This window comes from Varanus komodoensis, unplaced genomic scaffold (assembly GCF_004798865.1).
Source record: "Varanus komodoensis strain SLA01 unplaced genomic scaffold, ASM479886v1 scaffold66, whole genome shotgun sequence".
Lineage (NCBI taxonomy): Eukaryota > Metazoa > Chordata > Lepidosauria > Squamata > Varanidae > Varanus > Varanus komodoensis.
This window is the reverse complement of record NW_025336296.1, coordinates 2,688,884-2,716,740: the sequence shown is the minus strand read 5'-3', so window position 1 is coordinate 2,716,740 and position 27,857 is coordinate 2,688,884. Positions and strand designations below refer to the sequence as shown.

Sequence of the window (27,857 nt, the reverse complement as noted above, 5' to 3'; positions counted from 1 at the left end):
AAATGTAGCTTACCATCTCATAAAACATGAATAAACCAGGGAGTCTTAGAATATGCTGCTGTTGGATAACAGCACACTAACCTACACACACACACACACACACACACACAGACACATGGGAAAAGGTTGCACTGGCCACATAGTTTTGCTAAACACTTAACAATACAGAGATACAAATTTCACACAAATTAATTTTTTGCTTTCCCAGTTTCACAGTTGAAACATAAAATGCTCCGACCTGATCATTGTCATATCAAATATATAACTTGCATTCTAATTGCCCTGAAGTTGACTTTAACAAAATACTCTGCATTTTAAAACCATCATCTGTATGAAACTATATTCCTTTAGATGTGAAAAAATATTGCGCATTTCACGGCTCCCAACCTAAGCTCCTTGCGTCTGAAGCAAGGCACCTTGGCTACCATCAGCAATCAGCTCTGTCGATGTGAGCTGATTACTTCTACGGCCAACAACGGTGGACGAAAGCGCTCTGTGTATGCTCTGAAGTGCCGATGCCAGGAATGGGAGCCCCTTGTGTGTTTAGGGCTCTACATCACAGCCTTTGTCTTTTGGCAGGACACACAGGACATCTTGTTCATCTTTTGCACAAAAATCCTTTCAAAGGATTCCAAACCATTCTACAGAATGCTGACATTGAGAAAGAGAAAGGCTACTTCCTGGGTAGTCTAATATAACAATGTCTGTCAGGCAGTTGTAGTCCACACCAGGGCTATGGTCGGACAACGGGGAACACACATGCAACATGGGGCACTGCTCATGCATTTCCATGTGCTGAAAACCCGGACGTCAGGATGCAGCTCTAGTTCTCTTTCTTACTACCAATCGTCTGAGGCGTGTGCAGAGAGAGACGAGAGATGGACTGCATCCAGCACTCCTCTCTTCCTTCCCCCCAAGTGGAAAATCGGCAATACTGAAACCCAATTACATACAGCCCCAGTTTCTGGACTAAGCTTTAATTCCAAGGAAATCAGCATGCTCAGACTTCTACCTTGCAACAGACAAAGAAATCTAAGGGTATTTCAGGCCTACATATAATGGCACAGTTGTTCCTAAGCAAGGAAGTCTGGGAGCTGTAGGTCCGTGAGAAGAAGACTCACAAAGAACCATACAGTTCTCCCAAGAGAACTTGGGGGCCTTCCAACCAGTTTCAAAGTGATTGACTGATGTCTGCTGTACGTAAATCTTGTGTAAGAGCATACCCTAAAGGGCAAAGATGCAGGGCTCCAGTCTTGGAGGCTGTGTCCTAACCTTAGCCCTGACAAACTCTTGTGAGCAGGTAAGAAGTCAAGGTGGCTGCAGGGTGGAGTTCCTCTTTTCTCACCCCATGGGGCTTCCAACTTCCAGCCGGCCTCATTGCTGGTCAGGCGTCCACTTCTCATTGGCAACAAATTTGGGTGCCAAGAGGCTGGCAGTTCCTTTGGATTCTCACCACGCCACTGCTGAGAAGAGCCAAGCAATTTAAGAACTATAATGCTGTGACAAACCTTCCTAGAACAGAGCTTTGGATACTCTTTCCCAGTCTTTCTGCCCTGGGAAGCTGTCCAGGGACCACAAGACTGTTCTCCATGGGCTGTGCCCTTGAGGCTCATAAGCCCCCAGACTTGGGGGCTTTGGAGCTGCCAGCGCAGAGTGGGGAGAGTGGAGTACAATCTTGGCCTCCCCATGTCTCTTGCTCTGCCTTGTAGCTAGTTTTGGCCATTTAGCTGCAGTGGATGGGGGAAGGAAAGGGGCTGGAGAACCACCAGGAACCCTTGCATCCTGGCAGCCCCACACTCTGCCCCTCCCCAGCTCTCTAATGCCCCCTTTACCACCTCTGAGGCTGAGTTTCTACGTTGGAAAGGGGTACTGAGGGGGAAGCAGATCGAAGCATGGATTCCCAGCTGCAAGGCTGGAGTGCTAGTTCTGCCCTTGGAACTGGGCAGCCAAGTTATTCTAGGGGCTCCCAGACAGGGCTGGGCAGCCATACGATCCCCAGCTAAGTCACAAAGGTAATCAACGATACAAAAGCTCAAGATAAAGAAAAGAAAAAGATGCTTACGACTGAAAGTCCAGAAGTAATAAAACACTAAAATAGGCAAACAAAAGCAAAGAAGGAAAAAGGGAAATTGTTTCCTTCAAAATAGGGATTTTTGTTGTGTGTGATTTTTAAACTGAACTGGGTGGAAATATCTAATTTAAAATTTAAAAAATTAAATCTCTGTTGAATTTCAGAAGTAAGTATCTGAAAACATGTTGATGAATTCAGAAGACACTCAATACACACAAAGGTCTGGAAACTTCATCTCGTAGACTGGGATGGACTGGTAACGAGCATGTCCTGTGGTGATGGTCAGCGTTCCAGAAGGACTAGGCGGAGGCCTGGAGAAGATGACATGCAAAATGGAAGCAATGTTTTTTAGGCTTCAGTGGCCTGCCCACACTTTTATTTATCTTGGTTTTGTATGTTTAAGGGTGTTGTGTGTGTGTGTGTGGGGGGGTACTGATGAGCCAAACAAGCTGCTCATGTAATGATTCACATCATTGTATTATTTACCACCTGAGAGATTGAGCTAGTGCACAACCCTTTAAAACTAGCCAATGAAACAGCCTAGCATTAAGACCACCGCATCATTTAAAAGGTGCACCTTTGCAAGCTTTCTGTTAAGCCGAGAGGATGGAGGAAGCACATGCCGCAGTGAGGGGGAAATACAGGAGGAAGCCCTTCTCGTGCAGCCTCCTCCTACAGCTCCAATTTAGCCTCTTAAAGCGTGCCATTTCAACCTATTCGTGTCTTTAGGGCACAGCCCTATACATGCTTAGCCAGAAAAAAGTCCTACAAGACTCAGCATTCCCCATCAGCCACTTTAATTGCTTTGCATTATTATCCATAGCCTGAATGGGCATTTAGCAGGCAAAGTGTGTTATCAATGCTATAACTAACTCTAGCAGAAACCTGGAATAATCTGCTACATGTGTTTCCATGCTTGGGAGAACGCAGCTCAGGAAAACTTACCGAACCGTCCGCTCCAATATCTGTGCCAGTCGGTCATGTAGCAAGTTTGCCTGCAGAAAGGAAAGATTGGAAATTGCTGTGATTTGCTGACCAACGGCTGTACCCCCTCTGCCAAATTAGCCTGGACAACAGAGAGCTTGCAATACTGATATCGCCTTATCAAGCACCCCTTGATGCATGGAAGGTGCATAATGCAATTACCAGACAGTAATTAATTAATGACATGCCTCCGTCATAGGAAGGGCATTATGGATTTTGCTCCCAAGATTACATCCTTGGGAAAGATGGCATTTCTGTGCAGCTTTTTCACACCAAAGGGAGAGTCTGTTAGCTGTAAACTTCAATGGACTGCTAAGTCGGAGGATTTCCAGTACTGGGTGCTATGGAAATATAATATATAGATAGATGAAAGAAAGAAAGAAAAGTCACTGAGTGCTATTCTGTATAAGACTTGATGTGCTGTGTCTGCTTTTCAGAGGACTGCATGGGGACCAATTTCCCTCCTGCTTATCCAGTATACAAGAACTAGGTGGCACTGATGCAATAGTGGAATAGCGCAATGACACAAGTGGGAAAGTACGTTTTCTTTTGCTTTTACAAATGGTTATCTCCACTTCAAAATGCTCCTAAGAAAGCATCAGCAAACTTGGCCATGGAATATTAAAGAATTAATGATAAATTTGGTATCCACAGCAAAACTGTTCATAGCAAAGAATCGGAAGGAGAAATAGGATCTCAAATTAAGTTGACATGTGAGAGAAAAGTGAAAAAAAAGTTGGTAAAGAATGATTTTAACAATATATGGGATAGGTTTCTTGAGCAAGTATTAATAAAAGGGGAGGGTAATAAACCCCTAAAGGCTACTTTGCAATTTTGGATGGAAGGGGGCATCTCAGAAAGAGTGAGAAAATGAAGGCGAAAAAAAAAAGGTGGTAAGCCGGGCAGCCATGGTCCCAGTGGAGGGGTGCACTCAGGGTGACGTCTGTTTACAAAAAAATGTGTTTATCTTTATGTTATGATATCTGTATCTTATAAAAAATTAAAAATTGAAAAGCAAACTTGGCTGATTTATTTATTTATTTATTTATTTATTTATTTAGGGGGCTTATATGCCGCCCCATTCGCCGAAATAAATAAATAAACACAATATAAAAATAATACCACATCACTGCTTAGTCCTAACTTGGACCATTCAAGATGAAGTAGGAGGGCCACCTAACAATGGAAATATGTTTGGTAGTGTGGCTTTAACGGTGTACTTCCTTCCGTAGAAGGTGCTGCCCAGCTTCATTGTCCTTCCTTCATCCTTCTCTCCTCTCTTCTGCAATATTTTCCAAATTCCTCCCAAAATGTTGGTTTACCTTGCTGTTGTACATGAAGACAAGGGTCTTTCTCTGAGCAGGAAAAAGCACAGACTAAAAATTCACACTCTGGTCATCACAGATTTTGTGGGAAATGGACAATTTCAGAAGGGCACTTTTCAAAACACAAACACGCTCTTGGGAAAATGCAAACATTTCTTGAGAACTGGGCTTCTTCTTGTGTTAGTTTTTGCAAATAGGACATGTTTGCATGATTTGGAGACAGGAAAGAAATCTTCATACAGCCTCATGTCTGCCTTCTATCTTGGCCATAGCAGGCGCCCCTCTCTAGTTCCTGTAATCCAATTTACCAACAGATAATTCCTGTGGTATATTTGTGAAATGTTCAACAAACCAGTATGAACATGTATCAGAGAGTCTATTGTTACTAATGAGGTCTGGCAAACTTATCATTTTATACTTAAACTATTGTTTTTAAACTAAAACAAAGCCACACAAAGTTGCACTTTGGGTTGTGGACTGTCTTTCAATACTCACTTTAGTTTCACACTGTGCAGCAATTTCTTCAAAAGGAGCCTTCTGGAATTTTTCAATCACCAGTCGCCTCTTCTTTTCCTTCTCTTGTTCATCAAGCCCATTGTTATCTTTTGAAAGATTGAAATAAGAATAGTAAAGAGAATAGAAAGAAGTATAAGAAAGAGACATTCTTTAAAGCGGCTAAAAACCTCCGTGTAACAACCAGCATCAATGGAGCAAAGCAAAGAGAAACTTCTATAAGAAGTAAACTATCCATCCAGTGAGAAGTCAAGTATTTCACTTCTAAGTCACTATGAGAACAACCTACTGTTTGAAAATAGAGGATGGAATGCTGGGAATTGTTTTGGAACACCAGCAAGAGAAAGCAAGGAGTTCACATTTTCACACTGCCTTTTCAGCTTTACTACATGGCCACTTTTTAACTACTGGGCCACAGTGACCATACATGCCCTAATATTTTCTCAGCTAGGACTTAAACTCTTTTGTTAACCCTTTCCTTGACACCAGCATGCAATAAACCAGCAACAAAGAATAAAAACACTCCGGCCTCTAAAATCGAAGTCAGACTAGCAGCACTGAGAGTAAGGTGACCCAAAAGCAGCGAAGCTGTTCTTCAACCATTTGGGAGCATTAAAGAAGAGTCTTCACCTAGCACCAAAACAATAGTCAGTAGTTTCTATTACACCAAGAATGGTGGGCAGTTTTCTGAATGTGGAAATGCCATGTATTTTACCTATAGCCTGCTTCAAGGTTTCAAAGGTGATCTCCTCAGTGCTATTCACCTAAAGAAACAACAGTGATAGAGAAGGCGAAGTAAAATGAATAAGAAGCCAGCCATCAGCCATCTCAAGATGCTCAAATGCTTTCTGGTTGCAAAGAAGCCCTTGCACACACTTTCCTTGGGTGTTTTCCCTGTTAAAAAGTCTTTCAATATGAAAGATGTTGGAAAAGGGGAACACAATCCCAACTACCACATTCGATGCTCTTCCTGTGTTAACATTCACCTTATGTTAAACGGAATATTAGCCATTTCGCTAAATAGAATCTCTATGTAATGAAGTAATAACCCCCATCAGAATAAAATGTATGTAGCTAGTATGTCAGATGATGTTGAGAACATCCAGCCTGGAACATAATATTGCCTTCATATTCTGCATCCATACAGCATGTGGTTCTCACAGAATTTGCACGAAGTGTGCAATCACCACATGCTTTGGGGTGCAAATTGGCACAAATCCTACGATCTTATGCAAACTGTACTAGATCCACGTGTGTTTCGGGGGCTGATTTATGCAAAGCACACAAAATACCATGTTTTGCACAAACTGCATGAGTTTATGCCATTTGCACAATTTGTGCAAATTTCCATAGTGTTTTAAAAGTAATGCACAAACTCCAGTGAATCTTTGAGATGGAAGCCCATAGAAAAATCCTGGCTTGGCTTCCTTCCAGTCACTGGACTGGATGTTGTGTCAAATTCAAATAAATCAGACTTCCTGGTGTCAGTACATACTTGTTTATATATCCCACAGAAATACCGAGGAAGGTATTAGCACAGACATATTGACCAATGCATAAAAGGGTCGTGGAACATATTTTCCCAATTCACTGCAATGCCTTCAATCACCTCCACCAACAACACGGTAAAAACATGGATGTTGTGTTGGCGCTAGAGTGACAATACTAGCAGGCAAATACAGCAAAACTGATCACTGATGGATCAGAGTGTTTGCCTGAAGATTCAGTGTGCTCTCCAAAGAACCTCAGTGTCTTTTGACATTTTTTCCCCCACTGAAAAGGCAAATGTAGTGATGAAGCTTGCCAGAAAAACACTGTGTGCTCCAGGAACAATCGTCACCTACAGTGGCAGTGACGGTCTGCACATGGGTCAGGGGCAGGTGGGCAGGGTGTTGAATGCGTTCTATGACTATATGTAGGGATGGGGGAGGAATCGGTCCAGGGTTGGAAATCCACTGGGTCCTCCTGCTCTGGCTCCCCAGGTCCTGGGCCACTTCAGGGCAACCCAGTTCGCGCGCCCAGTCAGTCTGCCCAGTGTTCACAGGACAGCCAGGAACAGCGGCTGTGTGAATGGCTAAAACTGGTGCCCAAAAAGGTCTGCGTGCCAAAGGGTTGCCAGGAAAGCACACTGGCCAAGACCACTGCACAACCAAAGAGGCTGCAGCCGCCCTGGAAGAGGTTGCTGGCAGCCAGCACATCTGGGCTGCAGGAGCATTCACGGGCTTTCCCTTGGCTCAGCTCATTTTGGGTTGAGCCCAGGAAAAGCCCGCAGCTGCTTGGAAGGGTGGATGCTGATCTGGGTCGTCTCAGCCTTGATGATGTGCTCCCTGGCCACACACCAACGCACACCAGTGAGGCACAACAGCCTGGCCAGTACTCTGGGAGAGACGGCTCCCTGCCCTACATGGCAGCATGCTGCAGACTGACCAGAACATGCGCACAGGTATTCTCCAGGTGAATTGCTTTGCTTTTTCCTCAAAGGCAGGCAAGCTAGAAGCCACTAAAGAACACAGAGAACTGTGTGCGCCTTCCTCTCACGCACCGAAATGCTACCTACCTTTTCCTCCAGGCTGCAACCCGGCAGAATGTCTGCCTGAATCGACAAGGTGTCCATGAGACTCTTCCTCCTGGATAGCCTGTCTTCATCTGGATGACAAGAGCAACATATCCTAGGCACGTATCCTATTAGATTCCCATTTGCTTTTTCCAAAATCGCAATGAGCAAAATATATTGGCAGTACCTAGCAGTATTTATTTATCTATATTTATAGGCCACCTACAATACAATTGCCAAGACCCTCCTGTACCTAGTGGTAGCGGCAGATACTGGGACGTGCCCAAGAAAGATGGGGGAACTGGCTGTGTTCTGAGGAAGATGACATTACAGACAATAGAAAGTTGAGGCCGAGAGTAGCATGTGGAAAGGTGTCCAATAAGATCATGGCTATGCTGAGTAAGGAATGTATGAGAAATCTGGTTTTTGATGAGGATTTTACCCAATCTGTACCTTCCAGAGCAGAGTGACACTGGGAGCAATGACTGAAAGAGGTGATGGGCTCTCCCACACCAGGGGCATTCAAGATGCAGCTGGGCAGCCCTCTCGGAGGGATGGTTTAACCTGGAGTCCTGCACTGACCCTCTGGCCCCTTCCAAAGTTTCTATTCTATGATTCCATGAATCTATGATTCCAGATATTGCTGCTGTTACATTTCTATATTACCAACAGACAAAGCTCTCTGGGCGAGAGAGAGCTTCAAAACATTGTAAGTCACCCATTCAGATTTCAACCAGGCCTTACCCTGCTTCGCTTCCAAGATTAGGCAGGATCAGGCACTTCAGGCTAATCTGGTATAACTGTCAGTGAATTTCTGAGATTGTAATATGACTTGTGGACCAAAATAATAATAATAATAAAAAAACACCCAACAGCATGTGTGCATTTCAAAAGTGCACACATTCCAAAAATGGGCACACTTTAAGGGACACCTTTGGAAAAGTCTGCAAAGAAACAGAATAGGATCGGGAACGGGAATCGGAATGGGAACAGGAATGAGAAAATCTCTTAATCTGAGAGTTTGAAGTTGGCATTTGAAGGCGCAAAAAGAGTGAAAAGGAGTGATGTATAATTCTGCAGTGTCAAAAAGCAGAACCTAATAGCTTTAGTTCCATCTACTGCTGGCACAGAACCCCTATTAGATCACCCCAAGGGAAATACGGCCCCTTATTGTGACTGTGAAACCCCAGAGAAGGAGCTGTAGCAGAAGCACCTGGCAGCTCATGCTCTGGCGACCCCATTACAGGTATTGCAAGCTGCTTTTTGGTACAGAAGCTTCCAAGCTGGCTGACAAAAGTGAAAAACACCAATCAGAGTGCAAAACTCTTAAAAGTACAGCAAGCCAGCAGTTAAAGAAGAAACCACTGGCAAAAGCAGAAAAGGACAAAAAAAAAAAAAAGCGCAACATCCAGAGCAAACTATCCATGAGAAGGACTGCCATTTTTCAATCTGACACCTCAAAGCTGACAAAGCAGGCACCAAGCGGGCATCCCTGGGAAGGAGCTCCATCCTGTGGGACCACCACTAGAAAGGCCCTGGGCCTGTTTGCATGACCATGGTGGCGGTGGTGGCATTAGCATAAGTATCCTCAGCGGCGTGGCTTCCCGTGTCATGCAAACATGGTCAGGGTGGTTAACAAGCCATCCAAGAATCCCACGGTTGCCCATGGCTACTGTGTGCCTTGTTAACCATAGCAACAAGCCTTCTGACTATGAGAGGAAAGCGGTTGTGCTCACCTCCTCCCCACAGCTTGCGATCTGCACAGGCAGGGTGGTTAATAAGGCTTAGCAATCACCCTGCAAGCGTGCGAACAGAATCCTTGTCTCCAGTTCCCACTCTCTGAAGGGCTGCCTCTGAAACTTATAAGAAGTTGGCAGTTCTTCAGACACTCTGGTCCCAAACCTTCAGGGACTTTCCAAGCCAATGCAAGCACCCTGAATTGTGAATAAATACAGTGCTCCAACGGGCTAATTCCTATCAGTCGCTGCCATATTCTGATAAATATCAAAAAGGTGCAGTATTGGGAGTTACAGTGCGAAGAAGCGAGAGCTACCATTGCATAGGCTGCAGGAAACAGGAAGGAAAACGGATACAGCACTGGCACTTCCTATCTAGGAGAACGAGGCTTATTTGCTGCCTACAGTTCCTAAATAGCACAGGGGAAAGCTACACAGAGGATACGCAGCTATGGTCTCAATTTACCTTTGGACTTGCGCCTGCATTTATGAGGCTTTTTGCCAGATGGAAATAGAGCTAAATTTCAGGAGATACATAACAATGAAAACAAAAGCTTTAGGATGGTATACCGGCCAGAAAAATCAGAAAACAGACAAGAGAAAAGTGATAAACATTTTGCCAGATGCCAAAGAATTGGATGATCCAAGCAGGGCTCTGGATTACAGCTTCTTTGCTGCGGTCTACCCATATTTGAACTGCTGACATAGCAAGCGGTGAGGAAGCAACTGGCGTTTTTGCAAAACAAAAAATCCCCAAAGCATCCATTGGGCACGCCTCAAATTAGCTCAAGGCCTTTCTCCGGCACTGGAAACTGCCAAATGGTTTCCGTGACACACAGAAGGCTTCCACAAACAATGGAAACTGATGCAAACCAAGGATGAGTGAACACTTCTTAACATTCATAAGCATTATGCTCTGAAGTAGCTTTCAGATTATTAGCATGTGGAATTGCCTTTTATCAAGTCAGACACTTGGTTCATCTGCTTCTTGGCCCAAATGGCAGTGGTTGCTCAAGGTCTTAGATGCAAAGGTCTTTCTGAGCACTGGCACCAGGTGCCAGACACTCTGGAGTTTGGAAACTCTGAAGTACAAAGCACCTCCTATAACATGGAGCTACAAACCCTAGTCCTATGCACTTTCTTGGCATCTTTTTAAATTGGAAAGAATACATTTTATTTTTGCAGATCAAAATAGCATTCAGAGCTTTGGCTATTGACCAGTATAGAAATCATATCAAATCAATCAATGAATCTACAAATTCCAAATATTTTAAAGACCACCTGAAGGAGCAAGAGCCGCTTTCAGACTTACAAAACTGAAATTGCACTAATTAAATTTCTGCAAAGGGTGCCAGGCTTACATTGGCACTGGAAGGCTTGAGGGGTGGGCATTTCAGATACAAGTGTGTAATATTCTGTCATCAATAAAAGAATTGCATTTGCAACCTGTGTTGCCAGTCCAATTCGTGGGATACAATGAGGATTTGAGCAATGCCAACCAGGAGAGTATCCTACCCGAAGTTTGTAATAGAACAGCTCTACCCATGTAGGCCTATTTTTTAATCACTTGGAATAAAGACGGTATATGGATGTGCTGACTGGCAAGCAGCATATACAGAGAATTTGCCCTGACAGTGAATGATGCTCGCACTGGGTTCAGACAATAACCCCTGCTCAGGGGTTGAGTGTGCATTGGATGTGGGTTGTTGTCAGACCATGGGTTGTTGTGCATTTGTTATTTATTTGTTACCATTTGGTCTGAACTTAATCACAATAACCCATGAGCAGAACCTATGGTTCGTCGTTGGGCTGTAAAATGTGGGTTATTTGTGATTTAACAAACCATGTCTCGTATCGGCTGGATTCAGACAACACAATAATCTACATTCCAACAACAACCTACAGTTCAATACTCTACCCATATTCAGTCCATAAGGGTATGTTATGTTGTAAACTCAGCCTCTGTTTCGCAACTTAAAGAGATGGTGATAGCCGGCTACAGAAGAATGGAATTGTGGCTCAGTGGTAGAGCACGTGCCTTGTGAGTAGAAGACCTCCGGCTGGACTCCTGGCATCTCCAAGTAGCATAGAAAAGTTCTTTGTGAAGGCCTGAGGTATGTTCCCAGTTAGCATCAACAAAGCCAACGGTCTAACTCAGTATGAGGCAGCTTCTATGTTTCTAAATGTCTAAGTCATCGAGGACTTACCTGTCACAAGCGGCACATACGGCACGGACAACCTCTCCACAGAGTAGCCACTGCTGCCCAGTGATTCTGCCATCTGGTTGGTCAGAAAAAACAAGCTTGTTTCATCCTTCTCCAGGGACTTGGGTAGGCTTCAAAACATAATGTGCCATAGTTAATTTCTTATCATTATGGAAAGCATTATCTAAATCACCAAATAGCAGGCGGAAGAATCCAGCACAGTGAGGAATGAAAATGACAGTGAATTAATCACAGACTGAAATGGCTGTTCCTCATTTCTCCAACTCTAATATGATTTGCAACAATATTAGGCCGTGCTTAATAACTAGGCAGACTGCACTGCTATTCTGGGGAGTCAAAATCGAGGCTGATAGACAGTGTGCTTAAGGCAGGCTGAGCTAGACCCAAAGCAGTGAGCATGAAGGGGCAGCGCACTCGGGATAGTACAGATCCCACCATCTTCCCCTTCTGTCTCCCACTGAGTTTTGCCACCACTGCCAACTGGTTATATGTACTAGAGCTTGCATTGCCCTTCCTGCAGATGGTCCAGGCAGACTTCCTGCTCCAGAGGATCATGGAAGTGGGCTGCTCTTCCTCTGAGCATAAGTGGCCGCAGGTGGCCAGAGTAGAACACCCGGATGGAACGCATGGTAGGTGCTGTTACCCACCACTTACGTTCAGCTTTGCATTAAACATTCCAGGGTACAGAGCTGGAGGGTGGGGGACAGAGGGAAAGGGTCTAAAGTTCTGAGAACACCTGGGGATGAATGCAGAAGAGGGACACAGGACCTCATGATGACAGGCAACATCTCAACTGGCCATACATCCATTGATAAGGCAGGTGGCGGTGCGTTCCACAGCAGTTTCTCCCATTCCCAGCATTGTCCACATTGGGAACCCCGGTGCTATGGTCCTTCCTCTTCTTCCTCCCCTCCCTTTTAAGTCAAGAACATCACTGACCCTCATGTTATCAACTCTCAAATGTTTCATACTTGCACTTCTCTCTGAAAATCGTCTCCGGTAAAAAGTAGGGCGCCTCTACATTTCTGGTTTCAATGACCTGTAAGACAAGCAGAAAACCAACAGAAGATATGCAGATCTGAGCAAAGCAAATTCACTAGTTTGTTGATTTATATTATACAGTAAAATGAAAATGCAATTGTAATTAAATAAATACTTTACAAAGGCGGGCATTTTTTTTTTTCAGGAGGATCTTTTTTCAGGGATTCCCTTTGACCCAAATTCAATGGAGACTTCAAGGCTTTGCAGCGAGTTGTGTGCACTGAATTCAGCAGATGAACTTCTTCACTGGTGGTGGAAAAGTCACCATCCCTTGGAGGCTGAAAGCTCTTCCCGTTCCTTCACTCCAAAAGTGTCCATAATTCTATCCACAGTCTATTTTTCAGTCTTTCGGTTTTGTTTTAAATGTGTTATGTTTTCACACTGCTACTGGATCTCTCTCTCTCATATTCACTCTGTTTTAAACTTTAAAAGCTTTCACAGTAGGGTTTACTATGCTGTATTCTGGGTTTTTTAAATTTCTGTAAGGCAGGATTACTTTAAATTTCAAGTTAAGGCAGAATCTGATGGGAATTTATGTGTACGCAAAAGGCTACAATGTTTTGCTAGCCTTATTCAAATCATTGTTCCTCCAAAATCCCTTTGCAATGTTTTGCACAACTGACTTGCAGGTCTGCTTGTATGCAAATGTATTGCACACATGCAACATTGGAAGAATCCCAGTACCTTCGTAACATGCTGGCAAAAGGCAGGAACTGCAATCATCTGGCTTAGAAAGTTGAGGTATGCAGCCACCACTGCCATCACGCTGCAGCGATGGAACATGGGCAAGTTGTCTTCGTTAAGGATTGCAACGTCCTTCAATGAAAAAAGCAATGGTTGAAAATAACAACAAGAACTGGACTGCAGCCAATGCTAGACTAACTGGAATCCCATTCATTTCAATGGGCTGACTGTGAAATGGACTAACGCTAGATATAACCCAATGCTTGCAGGATCAGCACATTTTGTGATATAAATTCCCCGAGATCGGCAGCAGAAGCCCTCCTCCGGGAACCCTCCGGGAAAGATGTTAGGAGACAGAGTACCCGGAGGAGGGCCTTCTCTGCAGGGGCGCCTCGACTATGGAATGCGCTCCCCAGAGAGGTCCGCCTGGCACCAGAATATATGTTTTTCAGTGCCAGGTCAAGACCTTTTTATTTAATCAATATTTTAATATGTATTAATGGGAACTGGTTTTTATTGTTTGTATTTTACTAATTCGCAGCCAGAGTGGAATTGTCAATTTATCTATTTTATCTTGACCTATGTTGTAAGCCGTCCAGAGATGCAAGTAATGGATGGCATACAAATTTTATAAATAAATAAATAAATAAATAAATAAATAAATAAATAAATAAATAAATTCTTTTGGATGCAGAAGCGTTCCATCCAAGATTAAATGTTTAAAGGACTGGCGAAAGCACCTAGAAGGTCTCCAAGAGCCCTACCTGCAGTGCAATAGCCACTCTGATGAGGTCAATGACGACTTCTTCATTGGCTAATTCAATAGTGATGAGAGCCAAGGTCGTATACAGCAGCTCAAAGTTCTTCTGGATGTTGTCTTCCTCTTTACAGCCTAAATAGACATGTCTGTACAGCTGTTGCCCATGCTACAGAGTAGACAAAGGAGAGTTATCTTGAAATAGTGGGCAATTGGAAGACAACCAGGTTAAGATTTCATACTGGCTCTGCTTATTGGACCCAATGAGGAGTAATTGGGAATCTAAGAAGATCCCTTCTACTGATTCAGAACCCTGGTCCATTGAGCCCAGTACTGTCAACACTGACTGGCAGAGACTCCCGAGGGTTCCTGGAAAAACTGGGGGATTGAACCAAGTGGTCTACCACTCAGCTATAGCCTGTCTCCGTACAAAATTATCCTTCTACATATTCTACATATTGTCATGCAGTGTCCCTCTTTGGACAGGTAATGTTAGTGCAGTTCATCCTTCTCACTTTTCAAGGCTATGTCTTCTCTGTCGCTGCTCTCCTGTGAGCCTCATCAGACACGGAGAAGGCCAAGGTCTTTGAAAGAGGGCCTCATCACAGGGCAGCTGAGTTCTGGACTGTACAACATGGTGGAGATGTGGATGGTGGAGAAGCAGTTCTGACCAGGTCTTTGGTGACTTTTCGGCAGGCCTTTGGGCTTTGCAGGATGCCACTTCAAAGGGTCCTCTAAGTGTGGCTTTTCAGGGTGTGTGCCAGGGGCTCTTAAGGAGACAGAAAGCCAGAAAGTCCTGGTGGGTCACCAGAGTTCCCTGCAGAGTCTAGACACCTTAGATACTTAAAGCACTGGGGATACCTCATAAGTACCCATAGCTGCACTATGCAGTCAGCAGATTGCTCTGTCTGGCCCAGTCCAGCATACCCAGATTAGCTTTGGCTGTCCAGGACCTCAAGCAGGGATTTTTCCAGCTCTGCCACCAGGAATCTCTTTTCAAGCCAGAAGCAAAGATTAAACTCGGACCCTTCTACATGCCAATCGTGGGTTCCACCTCAAGGCCATAGGACCTTTTCACGGAGCTCTCACCCAACAGCTTGTGCCATCCCTTCCTTCCAGTATTTTGCTGCCTGTACATGGTGCTATTACCTTTTTGATGAAGTTCACATCTTGCCTTGAAATTTTGTCTCGTTTTATCTTTAGATCTGAAACATCAGGTATTATTCTGCACACAAACAAACAAACCAGTTGTTTAGTTTCTTAAAAGCAGCATTAATCATAACAATTGGTAAACAAGCTACTTCTCAGGGGGTGGGAGTGGAAAGCTCAGTGTGAAATATATTTAATCTATTCAGACATTTTTGAAGCAATTTCCATTTTAATTACACCCACGTTTAACAATGAGAACTGACTTGTTATTTCTAAAATAGGGAATCATAAGTAATTATGACTCAGTAAAAGGATACTTCATTTTATGTTTCACACAAACCCATTTTGCACAAAACAAAAATATAATTACAAGCTTAATTAAACCTGGAGTGATTTGGAAGAGCTGCTTAACATTTAGGGCAATACAGCTGGAAAACAAAATCATCTAGCCATTTCAGTGGCGACATTCTTGTAAATATTTCCTCTCTGCGGACAAACTGAACCACGAAAAATAGCAGAAAGGTGTTTGCAGTGAGTTGCATCCATGGATGACAGCCAGAACATGGTTTGTGAAAGCAGGTGTGTCCTTTATACATAACAATTTGTCATTTTTCGGTCGGTAAGCTAGATATGGGAAGGTTCTGAACCATGGTGCACACAGCTTGGGCAACTGTGTCTATTTTTACAGAAAGGCTTCAGAACCTAGGTCTTCAGGCCAAAACCTGGAACCTTGGCGGTTCCAATCCAGCCTTCCCAGTGTCCCAGGCAGCCACCCTCCTTCCCCAGTCCCACCTCCTTTCCTCCAACCATCAATCAGTTGGCAGTCTGCAGTTTTTTTCCCATTCAAAGGGCACCATCTTTAAATTCAGACAGAAAAAGTTTTACAACCCCCAGCATTCCTCCGTGAGTGGATGGAAAATAGCTGCTCTGTGAGAACATAAGCATCAGTGCAGTAGTTCCTACAGAGGACCTCTCGTACGCCTGCTTGTGCAGGGGATGTGGAACTGGAAGAATATTTTAGCATTTCGTTTCACTCATCTTCTGCAGTGATGTAGGGAGAGGCATACGCAGACCTTTTGTAGGCGGAGAGCCACTTCCGTATGTGAAGAGGCCGCTTTGGATCCAACCCACAGTATCTGCATGCTAGAGAAAACGAAAGGGGAAAGGGAAAGGGGTCTGCACTGCTGGCCCTCTCAGAGACAAAAGCACTCAGCTGGGGATGGGCAGCACCTTCACTGCTTCAGAATTCAGATAATTGCCCTCTGGGTACTCAAACGTTAATGCAAGGTTTAGAGTCGGCCTCTAGACTGGGACACATAGCAATGACACTACTGCCATGAGGAAGGTTGGAGAGTCCAACCTCTTTCAGCCCAAGGGCCAAATTCAATTTTAGAGAAGCTCTCAGAGGGCACACGCGGGTGGTAGGTAAAGCCAAAGGCAAAGAGGCAGGACAAAAACTACAAAAAAAAAAAAAAAACCCAGATAATTTTATCCTAGTGCTCTTACAGCCTCTCCCTGTTTTGGTAGGAATATAGGAAGCTATCTTATGTCAAGGTCATGTCCATCTAAATGGACCATGTAGATGCTCCATCCATGGACTGTGGTGACTCTGCAGGGTCTCTGTCTTCCCTAGCCCTAGCGGGAGATGCTGAAGATTGAACCTGGAGCCTTTTGCATGTGCTTCACTACTGAGCTATGGCCCTTCCCTTTCCTCGATAGAGAAGACAGGAGGGATAAAGGGGAATGAGGCGAGTGCCAGCATCCATTCCACCATGTCCTCAGGTTCTCCACTGCATCCCTTAAGCTGCTTGCATGTGAATGGGGCTTCCTAAGCATGGCTCTTGAAGGAATGTCATTAGGAGCTCAGCAGTCGGGCAGAAATCTGCTCTTTCTACATTTGCTACCTATTCAAGCATCTAGGGAACTCTGTTTTCTGCTGCTACGATCTGCTCTTCCATTTGGCCTCTTCAGAGGCCCCATTCGGTACAGACACCAACCGTATCCCTCTGAGCTTTGCTCTGTTGTCATGGCGGTCAATAAGGTTATGCAGTATTTCCAGGACCAGCTGTCTCAGCTCGCAGTCATCCATGAGTGAAGGAGACAGCAAAGGATCCAGAAACGGGGCAGGCAAAGCAGCAGCAATCGTCCTGGCGCTGTATCCTGTGGTCACCTGGTTGGTATCAAAGAGAAGGAAAGCTCTCCAAGGAAGAGGTTGCCTAAACACCACAATCTGAAGCATCATATTCCATGGCACCAACCTCTCTACCCAAATACGGTTCTCCTATTTCTTACATTTTCATCCTTCCCTTCCTCTGAGGAGCCTCAGGCTTCTCCCTCTGCTTCTGTCAGCCACACAGCTCAGCTTGATAGATTATGATTGTCCCAGGCCAGTCTTCATGGCCAAGAAGGGAGGTAAAGCCCAACCCAGCCAGCTGTAGTCCAATGCTCCAACCAGAACACCACAGCATGTGTGATAGGGCTGGGGGACAGGTGGCTCTAGAGTTGCGTGGCTCTTGGGAAGTGAGCCAAGCTGAAAAGAAGCCTGCAAGCGCTCATGGAACAAGAGCTGTGTAAGTGGCAACCTTCTTCTGCGTCAGGTGCAGCTGCCTCAAGAGCTGTTGCACGGGGCACAGAACGGGATGCAGCTTGCAGTCAGGTAGGGCTCACCAGGGATGGAGCACCGTGCGACAACCAGCAGCATCCCTCTCCTGCTCCGGGTGTAGCGGCCGCTGGAGATGCTCCTTGCACAGCACGTGCAGCTCAGCTCCTGCGAGCACCCCGTGAAAGTCGGGCATGCTTGCCAGGAAAATGGAACTGGGGCTGCTCCAAAGCAGGCTGGAGTCCAGGAAGCCTTGCCCTGGCAACCCAATAGATTCTCACCCCTAAACAGGTCCCTCGCATATCCTTATGCGGCTCTCTAGGTATCGTCCTGCAACGCCAATCGCTAGCCAATGGGGCCAATGCAAGAGTTGCAGTCCAAGAAAATCTGGGACCACGCATTCCCCATCCCGATAGCGCAAGACTTAGGAGTGCTAGTTAATAAGAAATCCCTATGTGCCACTGACAGCACATCAAAAGAAGAACAGGACGCTTTCCTTATTTGCAATACCTTTCCTTCCTGCAGACCTGCAGGCCATTCTCATTGATGACAGGTAAACAGCAGAGTAACTCTCTGCAAGTCAGCACTTGCCTTATGGAAAAGGTTACTCACCTTTCCTTGTACTTAAAGTTTAAAGCAATGGCTGCGATGACTGTTGTCTGTGGTGTAAAAAGGGCATTATTCCCCTAAGGAAAATCTGTTTCCTCCATGACAAGAAGCCTTACCATCAGTAATGATCTCAGCAACATAATCTGAATTTGCCTGGTTCCTGAATCCCTGAAGGCAAACAAGGAAAATCAGACAAGAAATGCACTTGAATCCAAGTTTCTCATGATATCAGCAAAAAGCAAAGATTAAAGCTTTGAATGGATCTCTGCCTTGAAACTAATTGGCTCAGAAACAAGTGGAGTTATTTTGCCCCACTTCACCTCACCTCACCTGCTCCACTCAAATCATGAAAAAGCTTCTTTCCATACCAGTCTACATTCGAATTAACTTGGTCCATCTTTTCCTCCTGTGAAACTATTATTCATCCCTTTCCTGCAAGCCTCTTTCTTCTTGCTTGGCAGACTTCCATTAATACCCTCATTTACTTTCGGCAAGGGGCGGCATAGAAATGTAATAATAATAATAATAATAATAATAATAATAATAATAATTTCCACCCCTTATCTATTTCCTCATCTAGCAACAGGAAGTGGAAAAAAATAAGCAGCAAGAGACAGAATATCCCCTTCAGGCAGGTCACAGGGCAAGCCAGGAACAGAAAATGCATGGCTGACCAACCTCCTTTCTGCCCATTCCTTGCTGCTGGAGCATTAACACTAGCTGATTAAGAAATGTAGGAGGGAACATGGCAGACTGAAAGATTAGAAATTGGCTGGCTGGCAGGAAAGGTCAGCAGAACAATTCCACTCAGGTTCAGAATAAAATCTGAGCTGGAGAAGATTTCTACAGGTGCAACCCTTATCTCATATTTGAAGCATGCACTATAAGCTTTTGAGAGTCCAATTTCCTAGTCTGGAATTACAAGTCCCAGAGCCATCTGTAGGCAAAACTTATATATTCTAAAAGGAAGCTTTGGTATATTCACAAACATTCGTACAGAACCCATCCCAAGAGCCTTGGAAAATAGGCTAATATTATTGCTCCATTATATATAAAGAGTGGCAGGAGGGCTTGAAGGGTTCCCATAAGGCTACACAGGGAATTTGTGTCTGATATGAAATTCTAACCAAGGGTCTTCCCCAGATGAAAGCACCTGTCCTTAAGCACTCTGCTACTCAGTTAATATTGATCAGCTGTCCCCTGTTTTATCGACAATTAAGATGCTAAAAAGGTCTATAACCTTCTCAATTCGTTTGGATACAGCATCCCTCTGTAAATTAGCTTACATAAGTAACTAGCAGATGGTGTTTTGGGAGGGATCCAAATTAATTCAGCTCAAGAGAGAGTGAGGCTGAATCTGATCAAGTGGTCTCCTTGCCCAGCATCCTCCTCCTAGTAGAGGGCAGCCCAAAGAATTCAGGAAGCAGATAACCAAGAAACGAGACCAACAGACACTCACTGTGGCTTATCCCAAAGAGTTTGCAGGGTGAGTTTCATTTTAGCCATCATGGCCATTACAGGGGTCTGTTCCTGTGTACACTGTGCAAAAGATAACTGGGCCAATGAAGCATCAAAAGTTACCATGTCCCAAGTAACTCTGCAAGTAAATAACCACGGGGTTCCTCAGAAATGTAGTGAATAAATTATCACTACAGATGGTTTGAATGTAGCGAAGAACAAATCCCTTTCCCACTGACAGCAGCTTCTTCCTGGCTGCTTTTTACATCCTTAGAGAGACACCACCCTGCTTGACTGAAGATGGCTGTAATTTTCCCCAGCATGGCTTTGTCTCTTGATCTGAAAATTGATTAGCACAGCGTGAAGCGGAGCGATTCTGAATTATTCAGCTGTTTTATCAGAAGTGCATACGTCAGTGCTGGTCTCCTCTGAGAAAAGTGGTATTTCTCTGAAACCCACAGAATCAATACGGCCTGCCGCGTTAGCCATGAAGTCTTATTTTTCCGGAAAGCTGATGCTCTTCTAGTCAACCACAGAAGGTTGCTACCCTATTTTGTAGCTGGACGGCTCCCTTATGAATTGTTGCAGAGGCAAATTAATTGTTAAGTAATCGGAAATCTTAGCACAGGAACAAGGGACTGGAAGGGGCCAAACAGGTCATCAGGCACAACCGTGAAAACAAGGAAAATGATATTTTTACCCTGCGGTGAAAAAAGAGGGCAGTCTTATGCTATAATTAAAATGTCTCTCAGGAGGTGCTCTTGAACATTTCCTAACATTGGACTGCAAATACCAGTCAGGCTGGGAAGATATGCAATACGACCAATGGAAAAATGGCTAGTCACCTACGGCGGGTACGACTCTCCAAGAGGGTGAGTAGATAAATAGAGATTTACACATCTAATTTAGCGCAGCATAGCAGGGCTTTGTTCAGTGCTGGATCTGCACGTCCACTGCCTGTGTTTCACCAGTGGGATGCCCCCACTGCCAGTGCAACAGAGGAAGCATGTGAATGAGCCAAACCCTGCTCTAAACGGAAGGCTCCTTTCGGGAAGCTTCACCAATCTGCTCTGGAAACAAATATTTCAGCTCCTTTCTGGTCACTCGGGCAATGCTGGACATTACCCATAGAATCCCGTGATATTTCTCTCATATTCTGGGGGATGGGGAAGGGGTTGGACAGGGTGAAAGTTGGCTGTATGTGTGTGGTTATGCATTTGCTCCATGGGAATCAGCACAAGGGGACTAAGAATGAAATTCTGCTTCTCCAAAGCCCATCTGCCCAATTCTCCCGGTGCCCCAAGGAGGGTTTTTAGGGAGAACAGGTATTCAGGGGACAGGATGAGCCCTTTCTTCTGTTGATGGTGCTCAGGAACTCCACCCCACTTTCATAGAAACACATTTTCCATTTAAAGTCCAAACTATGAAGTAATCTCAACAAACCCAAATTGGTTGGTGTCCAGCATATGTGATGTTGCCCCCAAAACTGGTACTTTCCCCATAATGAACATCATAATTTCAGATCGATGGTAGTCTGGCAGGTTGCTTCCAAAAAAGCCTATGTACAAACAAGGAAAAATACAGGTAGGGAATAAAGGAAAATGCTGGATTTTTCTCCCCAGATCTAAAACAAAACATTTCACCAACTTAAAAGCAAGATAAAACCCTTCATGCAACCTCTATGGGATTCTTCTAAAAATATTCAATTGTTTTCATAAATGTTTCCTGTCCATTCCAACAGTAATCCCTTCTCTACTCTTAGCTAGGCTTAGAGCTCCCAAGAGATCCTGGGTTACAACAGTGATGCTGGAACAGCTGGATCCCTTTTGGTTAGGGAAGATCAAATCCAATGAGATGAGGCCTCTTCAGTAGGCTGCCCTTTCCTAGCCTATTGAATGAGACCTTGATTTTATTTATTGATATTACTGCTTTATACTCATCTGACTTTCCACCAGAAAATGGCCCTGATCTTACTCTGTCAGAAGTATTGGGCTAGTCCTGTCAGGACTGTGGACAGATCCCTGTGCACTGGCTGGAACTCACTCAAGGGGAGCAGTTGACTCAGCAACATGCAGAGGCCACCTGAAGTTGTAAGACAATGGGACCATCTGGCTCCGCTGACAACTCTTCCCCCTCTGAGGAACTGCCTGTTTCTTATGGGAACATAGGCCAATTTTGCTGCCGTTAGGTTCTACGGGCTAGGGGCAGAGAAGGTTTCATCAAGGAAAATCTCTGAGCCCAAGCCGTCCAAGAAAGCCAAGAAATTCTTGGTCCCGGAGTCCACAGCCTCCTCCTCTCAGATTCTTCGCCTTAGCCCTCCTCCCTCTGGTGACTCCACTGTGGCTGGCATTGATTCTGCCATGCCACTAATTCCCAATGTGGCCCTCAGGACCAAGAATGCTTGTGTACCCCTTTTCTACTGCACATCAGTTTTCACTGACATGCTCTCTTTATCAGACTCACTGAAAGCATCACACATAATAAATTAAGAGACTATTCAAAAAGATTTCAGAACCCACAATATATAAATACTAGACTGAATCTAGCAGACCTTTTATACATCCTCTTTTTAGATTTTTTGGCATACAGCATAAATAAGAACCATTTCTCCAAGATATCATCCTTGAAATTATTGTGCAAAACACTCCTAATATGCAAAAGAATTGTCCTGATGAGCAATTGCTATACTTTCTCATGCCTTTAAGTGTTAGCTGGGATCCTTTCCATCATGAAATGGCAGCACCCATTAAGAAAATCCCTCCTGATTCACATTAATAACATAAGAAAGGTCCATGTAGGTCAATATTCTGTTCACACAGTTGTCAACCAGTCGCCTGTAAGAAGCTCACAAGTAGGATGTTGGTAAAGCTGCACCTTCCTGCCCATGCGCCCCACCTCCTGGTGTACCTAGGCATACTGCTGGAGGTGGCACATAGTCACCACGACTAGCAGTCCTCGTTAGCTTGCGCAAGAGTGCGCATGATGCACTGGGAAAGTTCTGTTTCTGTAAGAATCCCAAACCACAGAAAGGCACAGGAATCATGCAGTGAGGGGATCATGCCGTATACCCTGTGAGAGGTACTGGCTAAGAGTTCCTTCAAATGACTCACCAATGGTTTGAATAATAGAATTCTGGACAATTCTCTCATCGTTTTCTTTGGTGCATATGCTGAAGCTTGCACTGCTTACTGAGCTGTGCCTGTCACTTAATTCGAAGTCAACGCTGAAACGCAGATGCTTGAGTAATGTGTTAAACACCTCTAAGACTGTTGGACCTGTGCAGAAACCAACAATAATGGCTTTAACTTTGGAGAGGGAGGTGGGGAGAATTCAAGCAAACATCAGTCTAAGGCTGAAGAGCAATGGAGAGAATAAAATCTCAGCAGAACTGCTCTTCAAAATGCTCCACCTCCTGCCTTGTGGTTCAGAAGTTCGCTGGGTTGCAAGGGGTGAGGGGCGGGGGGTGCTTCTTTATGGCCAGGTCCTGTGCTCAACTTGAATATCTGGGTGGATACAAATCACGGCTCTTTGCCACACAAAATTCACAAGGCAGTAAGGGAAGAGGGACAGAGCAAACAGTTGCATGAGAATGACTTGTCCATCAGGAAGGGCAGGGACTTCGGCTTCTTCCATCCAGACATTGGAGCTCTCCTCTCCGAACTCTGAATTCTACTTGTAAAACAACCTGCTATTTAAAAAGAAGCTTCTGGTTGAGTAATTTTTTCCCAAATAGGTATATCCTAGAATAGAATATTATCCTATTCCTTTTTACCTTTAGATTGTGGTTTTATACACTGCTGCAGAGGTTGCTTGTTGGAACTTTCTTTTGCTTTAACAGAATACCTGCTTTTCACTTAACGTTCATTTTGGACCTCCAAAGATAGAAGACCGTTTCTAAGAAATTGTAGCAGCATGAGCAATTTTATACAATTATTCATTGTATTAGATTTATATCTCACCTTTTTTCTTTTAAAGAATCCAACGTGGCTTACTTCATTCTCCTCCTGCTGTTCTGTCTTATCCCCACAACAGCCCTGTGATATAGGCTTGACTGAGAGTCTGTGACTGGCCCAAAGTCACCCAGCTGGCTCCATGGCTGAGCAAGGACTAGCACCCAGATTGCCTGAGTCCCAGTCCTACACTCTTAACCACTACACAGTACTGCCTCTCTTGTTACCTGCCAGTCTCTGAAAAACACACACAGTTCTTGACTTTCTCCTTCACCAACCTTTTCCTGGCCTGTTATGGGACATTCATTCATTCATTTGTTATTTATATTTTATGTATATGCCGTCCCCTTGCTATATAGTCTCACAGAAATAAATACAATATAAATAACAAATTACAATTAAAACCTGCAAATACCCTGGCTGCACAATTAAAATCTATAAATATTAAACATTGTTAAAATTTTGTTTGAATAAAAAGGTCTTGGCCTGGCGCCGAAAAACAAATAATGACGGCGCCAGGCGGACCTTTCTGGGGAGCACATTCCACACACCACCTAGTGCTAACACTGCTGTGTCCAAGATTCCTAGGCTGAAAAAGCTAAAACAGTCCATCAGCTCCAGTAATGTCAATCGGATCATTCAGTTACAACATTAAATGAGGAATGACAAAAATATTCAATTCCCACAGGCCTTTGTGCCCTTCCAAACAATGGCATCATTTGTTCACAATAACTTGTGTGTAGGTTCAGTATACGCTATTGTTAGTGTTCCCCTAAGTGCCGACTGACCAACACACACATGCTGTGTTGGCCTATTGTCCATTGTTCACTCCCATTTGGAAGCACCAACCAGATATTTTTGGTTGTTCCCAGTTCAACTGTCAGCCAGGCAAATTGGCTGAATTGCACAGTAATTGGCGTAACTTTCCAAAGATCAGTCAGTGGTTGATCCTTTTCTGTTTCCCAAAAAATCTTAGAATACTTTCGCAAACCTTCTGGGTTGTTGACTATGCTTAGCTGCAACAGTCAATCTCTAATTTTTACTTCAGGTATTGAAAATCATAGATACTCACTGAAGCCTGTTTTTTAAAATTTATACGAAAAACTGCTTTATCAAATGCAGATAATCTAGAAAGCTAGTGTTTATTATCAACAATACATGTAAACAAGCATAAAAACAAAAATGTTATCAAAATAAATATAACAACTTTACTCAACCAAAGTTTGGGATAGAAATAATCTGAGTAACAATTGATATGAGATCTCTGAAACATTGTTTGACCAGATTGAGTATTTTCCAGAAAGCCATTTTTACGTCTTCTTTTATAATTTTCTTATGTCTAATATTTTGCATAACCCATACCTCTTTATTAACAGCTATTATTACAAAGAACAGGTTTGAGTGTTGGAAATAATTAAGCAAGCAAAACAGAGAATCTGGGATCAACTACAACTGAAAAAGGTTATTAATAATGTTTTCCTACTATTCCCAATATCTAATTGCTCTACTACAGTATCCTTCAGCTGGGTGCCTTCCAGACAATACCCAGGCTCTCAATAATTGGCCATGCTGGCTGGGATTGATGGGAGTTGTAATCCAAAATACCTGATGATGGGGTGTCAGGCCTGGAAAAGCTAATCAACTACATTAGGCATTTGTGTCACCTTTACTTTAAATATAGAAGGATGCTTTAGAGCACCTTCAAATCATCATGCAGTTTCATTAGACATGTGAAAAAAACAACAAATGTAAAAAAAAAATTCTATGCTTTACAGAAAGACTGTCGGATTCGATAGTACTTCTCTTTCGAATGGGTCTATGTTGCTGCAGGGAGCAGGTGTGCAACTCGTGCCTATGTCACTTATCACATCCCTTCGTGACCGTGTGCTGATGGAACATGCAAGCACAACCTATGTGTGCAAATCCCATGTGTGCAGGGCAAAAAATTCACTTGTTTTCCCCAGGAAAATCTAGATTCTGCAGCTGTCATAACAGACAAGCTGTATTTGCATTCCTGAAAGACGCTACGGAATCTGCGGAAGTGTCCGAAGTGCAGCAAGCACAGGCCAGATCTGAGAAATAACGTCCAGTCCTGCAGAGCATCTTGGACTCCATGCAACTCACCTATGGAGCCTTTGGTGGCGATGGCGACTGCCTGCAAAAGGGCCTGGATGATGCCTGCTCGGACGCGGGGGAAATCCCTTCTCCGAGCATCAAGATGTGCCAAGATTTCCTGTATCACGTGATGGGAATATTGTGCCTAGGAATTAAAAATACCTCTTAGTTTCTATTGGAAAATAAAAGGCAGATCACAAAACCATTCTGTTCTTCTATTTTCCTTCAGCCGTTTGCATCCCGTTTTCCCGACAACCTGCCTGAAGAGGGGTCGGTCTGTGATGAGTCTTTCCCCCACTTGCTCCTATGGTTAGGCCCTTTATAATATTTACCAGGGCTAATATATTTTTAAACCATATTAACACAATATCAACATGATAGGAAGCAATCAGCCTCAGAAAATGGCCCAAAAGGATTCAGCAAAATTCAGGAGGAAGTGAACTGCAGAGCAAGACCTCCTCATTTGATGTTGATGTGCTAAGGAAAAGTGAGGAATCCAATGGAATGAGTTCTTCCATAAACTGTTCTAGACTCAGGCCATTAATATAAAGAGGGCTGGTCACACCTTCAAGAACATCTCCCACTTCTCAGACATTTTGTTTGTTTCGGACATAAAGTTAGAGCAAAAAAGACCCCACCTGTATAGAATACATGATGATTTTGAAAATGGAGACAGCAAATTCATTGGGATCCCAGAGTCTGTGATGGTCTAAATGTCTAACAAAATGAAAGGATAATATAATAAATTCCATGAAATTCCATATCCTCACCCTACCTTGCAAAATGAAAGCTTGTCATTATTGTTGGAAACTCATCTCAACTTCACCAATTTGTGCTTAACCAAAAGTATGTCAGTAACAAGTCCATAAGTATCTTATGACTTAATCCTATATTATTTAAATACCATTTTAAAATTTAGTAATTTTAATAGTTTAACAGTCACTTTGATTTATTTTATTGGTTATATATTATTTTATCGTATGGTTTTATTGATTTATTTTATTTGTTGTAAGCCATCCTGAGACGATTTTTGTAAAGGATGGCATATAAATGTTTCAAATAAATAATTCTATAACCATTTTTTAAATAAATGATCCTATATCCTGTGCAGGGACTACTACTCTCATGACTCAGCCTAACATCTAGGACTGGTTCAAGAAGACAACTAACCCTTTATTTCAGTCAACCTTCTTTCAGCTCAAGGGCAAAACTCAATTTTGGAAAAGTTCTTGGAGGCTACTTTCTGGGCAGGGCCAACAGAAAAGAGACTGGGGCCATAAATACCAGAGTATCTAAGCTAAGCTAAGCTCAGCCCTTACTGCCAATAGACAACTCAATCAACCTTTCAGCTTGAGAAAAGAACTACATGCAAGTTGGAAGATGTGTACCCTGGCCAAGGGAAGAGGACATGGCTCTGGGGACCACAAAAGGGCCACTTGGGGGTCAGGCCTCGTCCATGCCTAAGGTTCAACACACCAGCTCTGTGTAAAAGGTGGTACACTAGAAGCCCACCCAAGAGAATAAGCGCCCCTCAGAAATCCTGCACTTTGGCCTGTCTGCATGCCAATCCCAAATGTGAGCAAAGAAGCTGTTTCTTTTTTCTCTCACTCACGCAAAAACTGGTCGGACAGCATGGTTCATGTTGCCATAGGTAGCTCGACCCAGCAGTTCTCTGAAACAGTTTTCAGCCAGCACAGATGGATTCTCCTCTTTTTCTCCTCCTGATGGCGACGAAGGGGTACAGCTTCGACTGGAACAAAACAATTTGCGTTCGGGTTATCTATAGGCATACACACCTGGGGTTCCCAACCTCTCTGGGTGGCTGTTCACATTTGGAATTTTGAGTCTTAGGAGTGCTCTCACAAAATATCTGCCAATGGCCCATGGTGAACAAGAGCATCATTTGCCAGGAGGCAAACTAAACGAGAAACTAAAAGAAAAAGGGCACAATTCTATACATAATTAGACGACAAAGCTTGCTTGCTTGGGAGTGCAGGGAGCTGAAGGCCTATAGTGTGGAAGCACAGCCATCGGTGACCCCCTGTGCAGTATCTTCTGGTTCAGAGTGTTCTAGGAGGGATGGAGGA

At 43.9% G+C, this 27,857-nt stretch overlaps 1 protein-coding gene across 2 annotated transcripts in view; it reads right to left on the bottom strand.

The window, feature by feature from the left end:
• Nucleotides 1–2,032: 2,032 nt before the first annotated feature.
• Nucleotides 2,033–27,857, bottom strand: part of EFR3A (EFR3 homolog A) — a 41,950-nt gene continuing 16,125 nt past the window's right edge. Inside the window, exons 6-23 of one of the 2 annotated variants that reach the window (XM_044450416.1) lie at nt 27,383–27,520; nt 26,409–26,487; nt 25,780–25,915; nt 22,816–22,980; nt 21,149–21,263; nt 18,364–18,415; nt 17,037–17,209; nt 15,040–15,115; nt 13,898–14,059; nt 13,134–13,265; nt 12,380–12,447; nt 11,391–11,518; nt 9,650–9,700; nt 7,451–7,539; nt 5,609–5,657; nt 4,876–4,982; nt 3,017–3,066; nt 2,033–2,382 (exon numbers count right to left, since the gene is read on the bottom strand). In XM_044450416.1, the coding sequence (XP_044306351.1) occupies nt 2,277–2,382; nt 3,017–3,066; nt 4,876–4,982; nt 5,609–5,657; nt 7,451–7,539; nt 9,650–9,700; nt 11,391–11,518; nt 12,380–12,447; nt 13,134–13,265; nt 13,898–14,059; nt 15,040–15,115; nt 17,037–17,209; nt 18,364–18,415; nt 21,149–21,263; nt 22,816–22,980; nt 25,780–25,915; nt 26,409–26,487; nt 27,383–27,520 (1,876 nt within the window). In that variant the 3' untranslated portion in view covers nt 2,033–2,276. The remainder of the gene's footprint in view (nt 2,383–3,016; nt 3,067–4,875; nt 4,983–5,608; nt 5,658–7,450; nt 7,540–9,649; nt 9,701–11,390; nt 11,519–12,379; nt 12,448–13,133; nt 13,266–13,897; nt 14,060–15,039; nt 15,116–17,036; nt 17,210–18,363; nt 18,416–21,148; nt 21,264–22,815; nt 22,981–25,779; nt 25,916–26,408; nt 26,488–27,382; nt 27,521–27,857) is intronic. The other variant, XM_044450417.1, reaches the window with a different exon arrangement.